Source organism: Bombus affinis, chromosome 1, assembly GCF_024516045.1.
Source record: "Bombus affinis isolate iyBomAffi1 chromosome 1, iyBomAffi1.2, whole genome shotgun sequence".
Taxonomy (NCBI): domain Eukaryota; kingdom Metazoa; phylum Arthropoda; class Insecta; order Hymenoptera; family Apidae; genus Bombus; species Bombus affinis.
The window spans coordinates 2611361-2626408 of NC_066344.1; the positions used below are offsets into that span (position 1 = coordinate 2611361).

The window sequence follows — 15048 nt, forward strand, 5'->3', positions numbered from 1 at the left end:
ATGTCTCCAATAAACTTAACAGGTTGATAGCTTTTATCGCGTAAAATATAAAGCACAAAACAATACATCAAAAGTATATGAGCAACTTTTCTTTTCAGTCTAAACTATCGTGGATACCCATAATCCAAGAATCCAAATTGAGGGTTAATAGAATTTGCTTCGCTGCATCCTTACTTAATAAATGATGTTTGCTAAATTGTCATTCCCTTTTTGAATGGTTAATGTCGCGTCAACTGTAAGGTTATTAGCGACAAGAATCCCCAAACTTGGTAAATATCACAGTACAGATATATATATACATATAAATATACATATACTACAATACATATACTAGACACGTGCTCTGATTAAATCATAGTAACTCGTCAGATATACCCATAACGATTAACATTATTCTATAAATTTTCATCAAGCATAAATCCTCTTAGAAAATGTTTTATCTACTTCCTCAGTCCTCCCAACGATATAGGCCACATATAACATTTCTATGGATCTTCAGCTATTCCCAAAACGAACCCCTGCCAAACGTTAAACACCCAAAGCAACCCCCTGCCGGCAAGCATACGCAAGAACAGAGACATCAACGTGATTCTTACGATTGGCTGCCTTCTTCATGTCGCTCCTCGAGATAAAACCAAACTCAGGTGGTGATCCAGGCTTCAGCACATCCTCCTGCCTGGAGCTAACTTCCTTCTGCATTTTCATCTGTGAGTCGATCCTTCTCGTTCTACTATCGTCCCTTAGCTGTGTCATCGATGTTTGTCTCTTGATCACAGGTGGCCCAGTGTCAAACTCCAACGGCGAAACCACGTGTTCGTGTCTAACCGGAGCACTCGATGACCTTGGCGCCTTCATCATAGGCGGCTGAACCTTCCTGTACCGTGGTTCCTCCGTGTCACTGTCCGCTGGAGCCCATTTAGGTTTGATCCGCGTATCGATATCGCTCTCGTAATCTGATTCTCTAAATTGACCTTGAACAAACTTCTTCGGAGTCGGTACTTTAAACGTCGACTTGTGTCGTTGATCAGGCGTCGTGTCGAAGCTTCTGAAGTCAGCCGATGGTTTCTGGTCGCCAAATTTAATCACTCGACTAGTCTGCTCCACCGTAACGATTCTTCTGCTGTTCTCCGTCGATTCGTCCATTCTCACTGTTTTCTTGGTTTCCGTGCCGATCGCGTTGTGGAAAGGCATACCAGATCGAGCTTCGTAGTAAGTTGGTTGAGGTGGTGCATAGGCGATTTCTGGCGGAGAACCAGGAAGGAGAACCGTCTTCTGCTTGGTCGGAGTGGTTGTTGCGATTCTTTCCTCCTTTCTCTCGAGCTCCTTCTTCGAGATCTCCTCGATCAGCGGCGTTCGAGGCTCCCTGGGTTTGCCTATCGGTAGAAAATAGTTCCCGGGTGACCCCGATCGAGAGACGTCGACGTAGTGAAGAAAGCGGACAGAAGGGTCGCGCGTCGTGACGACGTCGGTTTCACGCGTCGTTGAATCGTCCTCGTTGGTTTAAACGAGTTCTCGATGAATCATCGAGCTTCCTCTATTCGATGGCTTTATCCGATGTTGATAGATTCTTTTGTTTTTTTTTTTTTTTTGGTTTTTTTAAATGAATGATTGTGTAAAATCGTGAATAGCGAAGACACGAGCAGTGAAACGAAGTTTCAGTGTTTTGAAACGAGGGTGAAACCAGCGTGAAGAAACAACGAAGAATAGAACAAAGGCGATGGAGACGAAGTAGAAGAAGATGAAGATGGTTAGCCACGAAGATGGATGGAGAAAGATTCGGAGAAAAAGCGGGTAAACACAAGTACGTACTTCGAGTGGCCGAGAAGAAAAGAGAGAAGCAAGCGAAGCAGGAAGAGAGGAGAACTTATCTTGCGAGGTAAACAACGAGAAGGGAAGAAAGCTTGCCAGGAGGACTACTTGTTGTAAGCTGGAAAAAAGTCGTAAAAGAGTGAGAGACCCATCGACACCGGCCAGTCGATTTTGTTCTACTGGCGCTGTTGGAAAGCAATTCTTATTTTCACAATGATATTTCCCTTAACCAACATTTGTACAATGTGACAATACAATGTATATCAAGCTGCATCTACGTGGTGTAATAAATCAGTATCATAATAAAACAAATCCTTCTGCAAGTTTTTGGTACGTTTAGATCCTGTTATCAAACTGTATCTTTCGTTATCATTTCATGAAATAATTATCGCAGTACACCTTTTATTAGTTCCCTTTGTTTCAAGTTTCCCAAAGACCATCGTTATCAATGCTTTATAATTTTTTATGTCTCTCATTTGGTAAATGTGCAGACGAATTAGACGAACATAACAAAATAAAAATTACGGATTGGGTTTATCTTTGACAAACTGAAAATATGACCTTAAAAACTCAGAAGAAAAGAATTGAAAAACGGGACGAAGATCCTTTGAATGATATTATGCGATACAAGAAACGATTTTGATCTTTGTACTAAAAGAATCTCATATTAAAGTCATATTAAATATATATATATTAAATAGGTCATTATTAATTAAAATTTAAGATAATCGAGTTATGTCTTCAAACTACCCTCTATAATGTAGACGCAGCTTTATATTGTATTCGTCAGAAGAAACTACTAACGATAATACTATGTACAATTTCTAATAGGCTCGTGTAACGAGCTTTGAATAATACCATAATAGGAAGTTGTCGTTTACATTAGAATTTATAGATACCTGGACCAGTGAGACTTGGTTTTACGGGTCTGAAAGTCTGGTCGTCGCTTTCGTAACCCCGTGGTTTCCAAAGAGGTGGTATTCTGCCATCGTAGTCGCTCTCGTAGTCGCTTTCACGAAATTCGCTCTTTACGAATTTCGAAGGACTCGGAGAGGGTGGCAGGATCTTCTTTGCTGTTTCTAGCTTCTTCTGCGACTGATCCGTGGTGTAAATTGTTTCCTGGAAAAAATTACAGTCATTTTCGTACGATTATGTCAAACACGCAAAGAAAAAAAAAAGAAAAGAAAGAAAGACAATACTTAGCTAATGCTGACAAGAAAGACAAAAACGTACAATTAGTCCTCAATAAGTAACATATTGCATCTTATCCACTATTCATTAATTTTCATCTTTGTGTCCTATTTTATTTGATGTATGCTCCAATATATATGTACTTGTATCACAATTGTATGATTTGGGGCGTACTAACTCTGTTATATGGAACACCAAATATTTGCCACCATTTTGTACAACAAAAATGAATTCGAAGGCATTCCAAATTTGGAAGATTCACTCTGATGTTATATAAAATATAGAAAACGTGTTTAAAATTACTTTAGGAGTGAAAAATCTACTAGGAGCTTTTCACGTCGCAAATTTCGGTCAGAGTTTTATATTTGATATCTTTTTAGCATTTGTTTAGAGAGCGCTTCCTATTTAATATTATTTTAATATTATATCTCTGCTCTGATTTAATAAATCTTTTAACATTTCGCTCTAATATATTTTTTGGTTTAATACTAATCTAATGTAACAATCTACCAAAGTATTTACCAATTGAGGACTACAAAGCAACAAACTGTATGTTCAACTCTCAGACGATAAGTATAAACCTATAACAAACTGGTTAAAAACGCATCGCAATTAACACACAATTGTTATCTCAACACAAAAGCTAAAAGAAGACATTTGTTAAAAAGACATGATCGATTCATTCGATTAGACAAAGAAGAATTTCTTCGATCCAAGCAACTCCACGCTGTTCATCCTGCTCTCTATACACATCAAGCTAGTGAAAGCACACTTCTCGAACCTTCGTAGAACTGAATTTCGACGGGGACGCGGAGGACGCGTAGCTCTTTTCAACGAACGAGCTACGTTGTTGAACGCTGGCTGGCTGAGTTGTCGGCTGTTTCGAAGGAACAGGTGACACGAACGATTCCTTTTTCTGTTGCTGCTGTCGGCTATCGAAACTTTTGCTCTCGAAATATTCCGATCGACTTTCCTGATACGAAGTGCGTGACTCCGTGTGAGAGGTCATCGACGACGAAGATTCGTGCTTTCCGAAGCTTTTCTGCATCGATTGAATCGAACTTCTCTGCTGGAACGGCTCGTCGGTATCTGCCATGTATCCACTTTCCTGTTGGAACGTCTTCACTTTGAATTTCGGAGATTCTGGCTTCTTACCAGGTGGACTTTTCGGCGTTGGACTCTTCGTGGCTGGTTGAACATAGATAGGAGGAGAGCCAGGCTTCAATTCAATCTGCGGTGGAGGCTGAACCACTTGATATTTCTGTTGTTGCTGTTTCGTCTCTTTCTCTTGCTTTTTAAAAGTCGTAGTCTTCTTACAAACTTTCTCTTGCTGTTCCTTGGTGATCACGGGTCTAGGCGGGCCCACGGTTGCAGGGGGAACCTCGAATTTAGATGGAGGAAGTGGCTCAGGCTCGGTTGACCTTGGCCTAATCGGCTGCTTAGGCACTGGTGGCTGAACTCTTCGATAACGTGGCTCTTCGCTGTCGCTCTCGTATGGCCTCCATTTTGCTTTCATCAAACTATCCATGTCCGATTCGTAATCACTTTCCTGAGTAAAGCTGCTTTTGATAAATTTCGTTGGAGTCGGCGGAGGTGGCACTTTCGTCGTCTTTATCGTAGATGGAGGAGAAGGTTTAAATGGAAACGGTTCTAGGATCTCTACAGGTGTTTGCGTCTTAGCCGGGATAGGAGGAGGAGTCATTCTAACGTCTTTAGGAGGCAACGCAGGTGGCTCTTCCTTTTTTGGAGCTGGAGGAAAAGTTCTGATTCCTCCAGGTGGAATTTTAGCTGGCTGATGCTCCAACGACACTTCCAAGGACTTCTCTATCTTCTCGATCTTCTTCTCTTTGACCGTTGGCGCCGGAATATATCCGATTTCCGGAGGAGGACCTGGTTCCAGAATAATCTGATCTGTAGCTGGAGGAGTTGGTGTTACACGACACGGTTGGGCCACTGGTACTTTTGGTGGTCCGACACTTCTGACGAGACTTGGAGCCTTCAGATCATCAGATCCTGTCCATTTCTTTGAATATGTCTCTTCCATCTTCTCCGATTTCTCTGACTTCTTCGTGTCGAATTCACTAGTGTATTTTTCGTACGAAGACTTCTCTTCCATTTTATTCACCACATGATCCACTTTGATGGTTTCAGCGTTATAAATGATTGGTTGAATTTTAGGTGGAGACGGAGCTCTTTTCGACATCTTCTCCATCGATTCCTGTTTCGAGCTCCACGAACGCCTCTCTGTAGTGCTGGACGACTCCATACTAGTCTTTCTAATTCCACCGTCAATCTCTTCCACTTCCCTCTTAACCTCCCTTTGCGTACTCTTGAAATCCTCGCCAGGAGTCTGCCACTCCTGTTTAAACTTCGCCTCTTCCTGAGGGGGCCAAGACTTTCTCGTAGAATCAGCATACTTCTTCGCCCAAGATTTCTCCATAGCCAATCCATCGGCCGAAGGTTTAGGCGAAGTAGACCTAAGAATCTCCTGATGACTCGATGCAGCTGACTGACACCTGTATTCTGACAAATCCGTAGACACGTGTGACCTAGTTTCCACATCAGACGATGATGACCAAGGCCTAGTCGGAGACGCTGCTCTGAACGAAGACACGTAATCCTTCTTCTCGTGAATTTCCTTTTTGACGCACGGTTCTTCGATTACCTCTTTCTTCTCGAGCTCAAACGGCGGAGGTGGCATAGAAAAGGTTGGCGCCACTTTCGGAACTTCGCTAATCTTTGGAGAAGGCGTAGGGAAAATCTTCACACCGCCGATAGGCGCATCTATAGGAGACAGGGTTTTGTCGAAGGATTCTTGGAGCTGTTTAGCCTTGATGGACACGTCAGGGCGTTTTTTTTTTAATTCTTCGGGCTTCGGCATGTAACCAATCTCTGGAGGAGGCTCTGGTACCAATTTAAAACCCTCCATCAATATTTCTGAGCTTTCTGACTTGCTCTCCATTTTAGTTTCCATTTTGCTTTCCATCTTTGACATGGTTACAGATCCTTGAAGAGAAGATCCCGAGGACATTGTTTCTTCCACGACTGTCTTCTTGGTCTCTACCGGTGGTTTATAGGGTTCGTATGGGAAGTCGAACAGCTTGTTGTCCACTCCACGAGAAGCTGTACTACCCTGTTCTAATTTAGTGAATATCTCGTGGACTGCTTTCTTCGTAGTTTGGAGCTCCGCAGGCTTTGGTTCTGGTTTCTTCACTTCTTGGAAAGTTGTAGATCTTTCGTAATTTTTTGTTAATTTTCCAACCTTGACTTCGTGACCATCAGCGTCGTCGACTAATTTTATCATCTCTTTCGGACCTTTCGGAGTTGTCTCTGTTTCCTTCGTCATGGACTCGAAGAAACTCAACGCGTCTTTCTTGGCTATCGTCGAAGTTTCGATGTTCTCGTTTTCGATTTTCGTTTTCTCTTCGACCACTGTAGTTTTTGGCTCGAAGCCCTTCTTGTCTACTTCTTCGCGAATTACTTCTTTTATTATCGTTTTCTCTTCTTTCTTCGGTTCTACCGTGACGCTTGGTGTCTTGTGCTCTAGCTTCATGTGGAACTTTTGTTCGGATTTCGATTGACTTTGATGAGATTCGACAGTGGATGAGAACATTTCTGAACGACTCATACTGGATCCTGGTTCCTCGATCTTTTCTACCGTTCTGGTCGTTTCGGCCATTGACGCCGATGATACGATGGGAGTTGTCTTTAATGGTGGAATTGGTTGAATTTTCGTCGTTGTCACTTGTTCGCTTGTCGATTGTTTGCTAGAGGGAACCTCGCTCTTCTTTTCGTCGGACTAAATACGAATATAGGACTTTATGCTTTGTTTTCTTTGAAGAATTTTTTAATTTAGTTTTGTAAGTCTCGTAGAATGTTGTTATACTGAATTTTGTTAGTCGAAGTCGATCCTAAATATATTACACGATGTACGAAATTAGTTTGTGCGTTTAATCGATAAGGTATGAAAGTCTAATCTGCAAATGTTTTAGTGGAAAATTTTAATGTTAGAATAACTTTGATTCTGACATTTTTTATTAGAAAATTTTAATGAATTATTTTATGTTGTAAGTTTGATCTTATGTTAAAAGATTTAATTTAGAAGTCATATTAAAATATCGAAATTAATGTTGTTATCGTTAGGGTTGATCTATGTGATTAATGATCGTAGAAAGAAATAATTACCTGGATAACTTTCTTGTCTTGCACGTTCTCATAGATGACAGTTTTATGGACCTCTACCATGGTGTCTGGTGTTGGCTCGAAGACAGCAAAATCGGCTATACTTTGAGCTTCTCCACCGGCATTTGTTGCTCGAACCATGTATTTTCCAGCGTGCTCTTTCTCAGCTGAAATACATTTTATTATACTTACAATGAATGCCATGAAGAGCAACTTGAAAATAATATTTTTATGAATTGTTGATTAACTAAGTGAATGTTTAACACACTGTACCTTTATCGATGAGTAGCATGTAACAATTTCCTTGCTGCTTGATCCTCAATTGCGGTGGACGTTCTTTGATAGGAACATCGTCCTTGAACCAAGTAACTGTAGGTTCTGGTGTTCCCGTGATTTCTACTTCCATATTCACACGGTCTCCGCGTTTCACAACCTGAGCTTGCAATCTTCTGCCAAACACCGGTGGGAATATTGTTTCTGAAATTCATTGGAACCGTGTGAAATTTCATTAAAAATAAGCTGTAAGAATTAAATTAAATTGAAAGGAATAGAAATTAGGAATTAGAGATCAACCGCAAAATTTGTATCAAGTCGTTTAATCGTAGGAAGCTTGCTATTATTCTAAATTCTCTGTTTCGATTTTCGAAACTAATAAAAAGAAAGATGTTAATACATAGAATTTTTTTAAATCAATAAATAAGATTCTTCTCAATTATCACGTACTTTTCACAACAAGATCGGCAGTGCTACTAGCAGAACCGACTTCGTTGCTCGCCGTGCAAGTGTATCGTCCCGCGTCCTTAACATTTACGTTCTTCAGTTCCAAACGAACATGATTATGCGCGTACGTGATCGTCATTCCATCCTTCGTTTTCAACTCCTGTCCATTCTTCGACCAGCTGATAAATGGCTGGGGGAACCCTGTACAAGATTTACGAGGCAATTACAAAAGGTAAACGAACGATGAAATAAAATTAATTTATCGCTAGACGGTGCTGTGAAATACAATTTTGGCAAGAGAACAATCGGATTTTCTACATAATATAAAATAGAAGATATTAAGAAGCGTAATAATCTCAAGTTCCGACGAGTGGAAAATATTCTGCATGCCAAAGTAAAGTGTTAAACGTTTTGTTGCACTTCATTCCTATGATATATCATTTTATGAATCAAAAATTTAATGAGTTTCATTTTGCCATCGATGAATCATTCGAAATCGTTAAAGACGCATTAATAACTACACGTTACAACGAAAGAAAAGCATTCTGCTTGGCAAAATCAATCGATAAACATTTTGTTGTACTTCAAAAACAGGATAATAATGTTCTGTAAATTAATATCTTGAGAGATGATATTTATCTTACCATCGATGATTCCTTCGAGGATAATATCAGTACCCTGATCCACGATCATCCCCGTGATTGGTGAAACGAATCTCGGAGCTGTACATTTTCTGCTTGGCTTCGACATTTGTGCAGATTTGACGTCTCGTTTGATTCCTTCCTCGTCTTGCGATACCACTACGGTTTTCTCTTGACGAATCTCGCCTGGTTGGTCTTGAATAATCTTTTCGTGTTCTTCTACTTTGTAGCACTGTAGAAAAAAAGATCCAATACGATTAATTCCTTTTGTCAAAAAGACTCACGCTTTTGCATTACTATTTTTATTTTATCGCACCCCAAATTCTGTCTTTTACACGCACATAGTCGAATAATATCCACACATAGAAATTAACGACGAGAAGAATAGAGCTATTTCTTCATTGCTCCTTCTTTTCACTGTCGTCTGTCTTTCATTTCTAAATTTTATATACAAAAATCCCATTAATCTACGTTAGCTAAGAAAAATTAATTAATTCGTCGTTCTGCTTGTCTTAATATTTTGAATTTCACATATCCAAGAATTCTCTGCTTTCAAAACAATGACAGATTATGATTATTTTTATACACATACATTTATCGTATCGTTTTGATTTCGTATTGAATTTGAATTTGCTTTGCCCTCGTATTGACTAGAAATTTCATTTCCAATTAGGAAATTTTCCGATTGATAAAAGAATATCTTCCAACATGTTGAGTCTGCTCAAACTTCTCTCACTATCAAATCCACGTAATCCACGTAATCACTAGCTTCGGTTTACATTCTTCAACTAGTCTAAAGTATCGATTAAACTGTAGAATTAACAAACCTGCACAACAGGAGGTGCCCCGTTCTCCGAGGACGACTGTTCCGTACTATGAATGGTAGTCTTCACGCTAACGCTGCTGGGTTCCTGTCCAGATTTTGTCAAGGTCGAGGACGTCGTCGATGAGATGTACTCTTTCTTCGTGGTCGTGTGTGTGGTGGAAGATTCCGTGATCGTCTGTGACATCTTGGTCAATACTTGACTCTCGTTTCCACCCTCGGCCTTCTCCGAAGAGAAGTGTTTGTCGCTGCTGCTTGCTGCATGCATTTCGTCGGCGGGCAATCTTTCGACTAATTCGAATACTCTTTTCTCTGCAACCGCCCCCTCAGTCTTCTTCGCTTCCTCCCCTATCCAGCCACCTAATGAGGATGATTAATTTAGATATCAATAGATCGTCGTGTGCTTCTTTTTCTTTTTTTGGCTCTCGGTTAAGGCTTGCACGGTTCGTCAGGTCTTTGTAATCCGGAAAAGGAAACCGGGGGCTGGTGAATGAGGATGGAATTTTGTAGTAAGTTTGTTATATCGCTCGCATTACGACGTGATACGTACGACGAGAAAAATAGAATATACGTCATACTTTGTCATACGATTAATTTCTGACGAACTGGTATTTAATTGATTAGAATTTTTATAACATTAATAAGTGTATTATTGGCTTTTCTAGCAGGCTTTCTTTTCTACTTGATCAACGTACGAATTACTTGTAATTATGTAAAAATATGAACAAATTTCTTCTTTATGTTTTTGTATTTACTGTTATCTTCATCCATGATTAAATAGTGTAATAATAAACTGTTTCTGTAAAAGTTGGATCAAGGCACGAAATACTTGTAACTATATAAAAATATGAACAAATCTCTTCTTTATATTTTTGTATTTACTGTTGTATTCTGCCATGATTAAGCGGTATAATAATAAACTGTTTCTGTAAAAGCTGTAGAATTTCAGGCCCATTGTATATAGTAACACTGATATTATTCAGCAAGGCGAAGTTGCGTCACGCGTTACAAAACACGCAATTCGTAGCAGAAATATTTAAGGTGACAAAGCTTAAGCTTATTGCATCTTTGTTCGCTAAGTTGACTTGGAAAGTGATATTATTATCCGTGATATGCAACAATTGTCAAACAACTATTACACATATATTATTTTATATTGATATTATAATTATCATTATGATATAACTGTGAATACGAGTAAGTGTAAATGTGTTTGGAAAAAAGCAACGCATAATGTATTTGTAAATGAGTCAATTACCAATGACAATTTTAATTTTCATTGAACGAAGAAAAAATACCTTTTGTTCTTAAAAGAAATAGATTTAACATGAATAATATTTCTGGCACTGACCAGTCAAGTTAATTATCACGAATATGACTTTGAACTCTTACATTGTCGTTGTACAGGAAATCAGGTGAAAATAATTTAGGCACAAAGTGAACACAAAGCATGAAGAAGTTTGAAATATAAAGCAGGTGTCACTGAAAGATGCCCCGAATTTCATTCACATACTCTCATCACATTAAACTCCGGATAACTTGGCATCGAAGGAAGGCACGCGTACCAAATATAATTTCACTCGACAAAATGGAGCACACTTTTAATAAAAATAAATCGTACGCAAAATACTCGCAGTAGGTAAACAAAAACAAAATTCACGACAAATACTCTACTCTATTAAATCCTTCGAATCTTACAGCGAAACGGAATAATCTAAACTACGAAATAATAATTTTATATAATTCAACAAAAATCTACCATTTTTCTAAATCCTTCAATCTCGTTTTCTCATCGAGTTATTACACTTTGACGATCGATTCGCATCGATCTATTCTTCGCGAACTCTTCAAACTCTTCAACAGTCAAAAGTGTGATATTAAATTGTGAAATATTAATTGGCTTCTGTAATAAATAAATACTGAATAAACACTGAATGTCCACAGACTTTGCAACGTTGTTTACTCCTGCTAGAGCATCATCAGACGATGGACATTTACGGAAATTCGTATTTTTGTAAATATAATTTACAAAATGGCACTTAGGCAGAAAAATACTTTATCTGTGAAATATTGCGAAGGATAAATGTTTCATATGTTTCTTCGTATTACGCGTATACTGTGCATTTTTGTATCTTGAAATTTCTCGTAGCTGCATGAAATTCCACAGACTATTGGTCAGAAATCAAGAGTTTGATCGTCGATCAACATCGATCTGTTCCCTTGAATCACGAATGTATTAATAGCTGGCCAGTTAAATCGACGCCACGCTAGAATCGGATCATCGTATCCGGAATTGGAATCCGCGGGAATGGCGTAACCGTTTTGCAGGAATTCCGCGTTTGCTCGACTCTCGAAGGCAACCGGAAACGGAATTCGAGGACCGTCGATCTCGTTAAAAAATGAAAAAGGAAATTGATCTTGTCACGAGATCGAGACCAACTAAACCGTATTCTATGTTGTTTTAGAAATTTCGCACCTTTCTTTGTTCGAACGACTGAACAGAGGCTTAACTGCTAAATAAACAGGAGAAGCTTCAAGGAATTTTAAACGAATTGTACGTTCCACGAGAATCACGAAAAATAATAGAACGAAAATTCGTCTAACAATTTCTATTAAAAGACGACTGGTTTCGAAACGAATGATTTTTTGGTAATTAATTCTTTGGCTCTGTAATATCGAACTATATTTGTCGTATGGATTATGGTTCGAATTTGGGAGAAGCATTAGGTTGTCCGGAATGTTTCTTTCGTTTCATAAGGTGATAATAGATGAACAACAATTTCTGTTTTATATTATTTTATTGAATTAGGTATGATCCATTTTATTATTATTATGTTCGTGCATAATTCAATAAACTAATATAAAACAAAAACATTGTGCTTCTATTATTTCCTTATAAACATTTCGGACAACCTAATAGATTGAATTTTATAACAAAGTTTGGTATAAACTCCAACTGCAGTTTGAATCCTAACTTTCTGGTCTATCAAACTGGGAATTTTACTCGTTGCAAATTATGTAAAATTTATTGATATTTGGCATTCTACGCAGTTAACGTTGTAACAGAGAATATTTAGCACTGATTTAAGTAGTTTACTAAAAAATTCTAGTTGTTATATTTAATCGACAAAATTCCCGTATTAATTATAAAAATTTATGCGTAATTCAAAATACCTGCAATCTTCTGATTAACACTACGTATACGTACATCTATGGATAAGTGCATGTAAATTTTATTAATATGTGATTCATATTCTTAAGTTACTTATTAGCTATATGATCTCCATTTTGACATCGTAAAAAGAAATTTAGATAAACTTCACAAACGTAGATCATCATCCTCGAATGAGAATTTGTCTTTAAACAAATATGCAATATTTTGAAAATATATTTTGATGAAATATGTAATTAATTAATACAGATTAAATCGATCGAAAGTCAATAAAAATCCGTTAATTGGTTGAACAGACTCAGTGACGAAACTACAACTACCAAAGGATTCCATTTCATTGTTTCCAATATAACTCGCTCTTCACCTGAAGATCTCATAAACTTCACGTTTCAAGCTAATCAAAAGAAGTTTGTAGGTTGGCGAGAAACCAAGATACGATACGCTCGAACCGAAAATTCATCCCGACCGACATATCTGGATCGCGAGAATTCGGCCCGAGTCGTCCTGAATTCATTCGCAAATCACGAAACATCCGTTCGGATGTTGGCTCCAGTAAAACCACACCGCGGCTGTTATTTACAGAGAATCAAGCTGCTCTCTCCATTTCTTTTTCTTTCTTCATGGGAAGTCGGTTACACGATTTCCGAATTTTATGATTTGCTGAAAGGCCGTAAAAGTTAACTTTGGACGTTGTATCTTGGTTTCGATGAATTGGAAAGCCCTTCGAACGACTAAGAAAACACGAGTATGCCCACGATCAACGACGAAAATAGTAACGTTCACCTAGCACCGGGTAAATCGATCATTGGCACGGGATTTATTAAGTCGAGCGTGAGATTTGAAATGATATCGGGAATTATAGTGATCTCTTTTAAAATAGATACAACGGCGAGAAACTGTGCCGTAGCGAATTTCATTTGGAAGTTGTTTTCGGGCTTGCAAATAATTCAGGATGATGGGGACGAATAGAACAATTTAATGGAATTTTAAGAAGCATCTAGTTAATTTATAGATCTAGAACGTACTTCTCGTAGGAATTATTTTACAAAGATGGAATGTTATAAAAGAAGAAATTGCACGAGATATCGAAGGTACGTTGTAAGATATCTTTCGAAGATAAATTATTGCTTCAACCCTTTGCACTGGGAATTTTATTTCAATTTCGTTAGCAGCAGCTGCCAACGCTTTTAAGCGTTTTATTTGAAATTTACTTTAATTAAAAAATAAGACAATTTAAATAAATAAAGGAAGAAAGAAATTCACTTAAATAGCAGTTTTATTCACACTATTGTTGTATTTTGTAATTTTTAAGTGTATGATACATCTTGAAACAATTTCCAGGATTCGCAAAAAAAGGTGGATATGAAAGAATATCGAGTGGGACTCGGCAAAGGAGCTCCTGAAATAAAAATTGATGTCGAGTCACACTCGACATAGGAGTGCAAAGGGTTGATGTAATAAAAAATATTTACGAATATGTGGGCTGGTCTCGTATAATACGATTTTGAAAAATAAGAATATCTGTACAACGTGATCTATCGAAATTTTATTCGAAGATACGATTTACTGTCAGAAATTTTGATTATGAGCACATAAATTCTGCCATCATTTCATCATACTGTCATCTGAAGGAAATTTATTTTTATCAAACAGCTGTCTCTTGTGTCACGTTATCCGTAGATACTCGAGTCAGCTACCACGAAATACGTTAACAACGTGTCAAAACAATGTTCTGTAACCTCTTCTAATCAGGTTCTGTATATTTCAATATCTTGCCAACTATAATTTAATTTAATATAATTTAATTTACAATTTGCTACTATGACATAAAATGAATGTGCCAGATCATGATGTATGCAATGTCTAATTTTATCGATTTTCTAATCTACTTTTTCATCAAATATTTTTATTCTAACAGATAATGTTATATGAAATATAATTTATATTAAAACTGACAATCTTCTCTCTTTCAGACGACTAATTTTCTAACTTCTGCTCATATGAACACGTCTTTCTTAGCATTCAATGAATTTCGTTCAATTCGATAAAAATGAAAAACTCAAACACGCGTGTCTACACACAAAACAACGATCGAACTGTCGCTTCACACGTAACAATCCTCGAATAATTTATATTCATTAAATTATATTACTAAAATCTTATTAGAAGACTGCGAAATTCTATGCCTTTGTGATAGGTTCGAGGATGAAAAAATTCACAAAACGATACGTACAATGAAAATTCACGTAATAGGTCACAGTACGCAACGGTAGATACGTAAAAATATGTAAAACATCGAGAATGGATTAACGATTCTAATATTTAGCAAGTGAAACAAGCATCTGATCATGCTTCGTGCTTTAGTTACGCTCTCAAAAATACGAATTTGCATAAATATCTACAGTCTACTTATTACTCGTGTTACCTGGAATATAGGTTTCAGAGCGTCGATCGATTTCGTGTCGATTTATGGGTCAGTCGATGGCGTTTCGTGGTCGAATCGAAGAGAG

The 15048-nt window shown here is 37.8% G+C and overlaps 1 protein-coding gene and 1 long non-coding RNA gene across 2 annotated transcripts in view; one reads left to right on the forward strand and one right to left on the reverse strand.

The window, feature by feature from the left end:
- The window catches only part of LOC126923947 (titin), a 239916-nt gene that overhangs the window by 156774 nt on the left and 68094 nt on the right, over positions 1–15048 (reverse strand). The window contains exons 40-47 of the mRNA XM_050739153.1: positions 9371–9726; positions 8547–8775; positions 7906–8103; positions 7456–7659; positions 7186–7349; positions 3782–6799; positions 2709–2928; positions 597–1373 (exon numbers count right to left, since the gene is read on the reverse strand). Of these exons, the coding sequence (XP_050595110.1) occupies positions 597–1373; positions 2709–2928; positions 3782–6799; positions 7186–7349; positions 7456–7659; positions 7906–8103; positions 8547–8775; positions 9371–9726 (5166 nt within the window). The remainder of the gene's footprint in view (positions 1–596; positions 1374–2708; positions 2929–3781; positions 6800–7185; positions 7350–7455; positions 7660–7905; positions 8104–8546; positions 8776–9370; positions 9727–15048) is intronic.
- Positions 1–15048, forward strand: part of LOC126916428 (uncharacterized) — a 109995-nt gene that overhangs the window by 32018 nt on the left and 62929 nt on the right. The window lies entirely within an intron of this gene.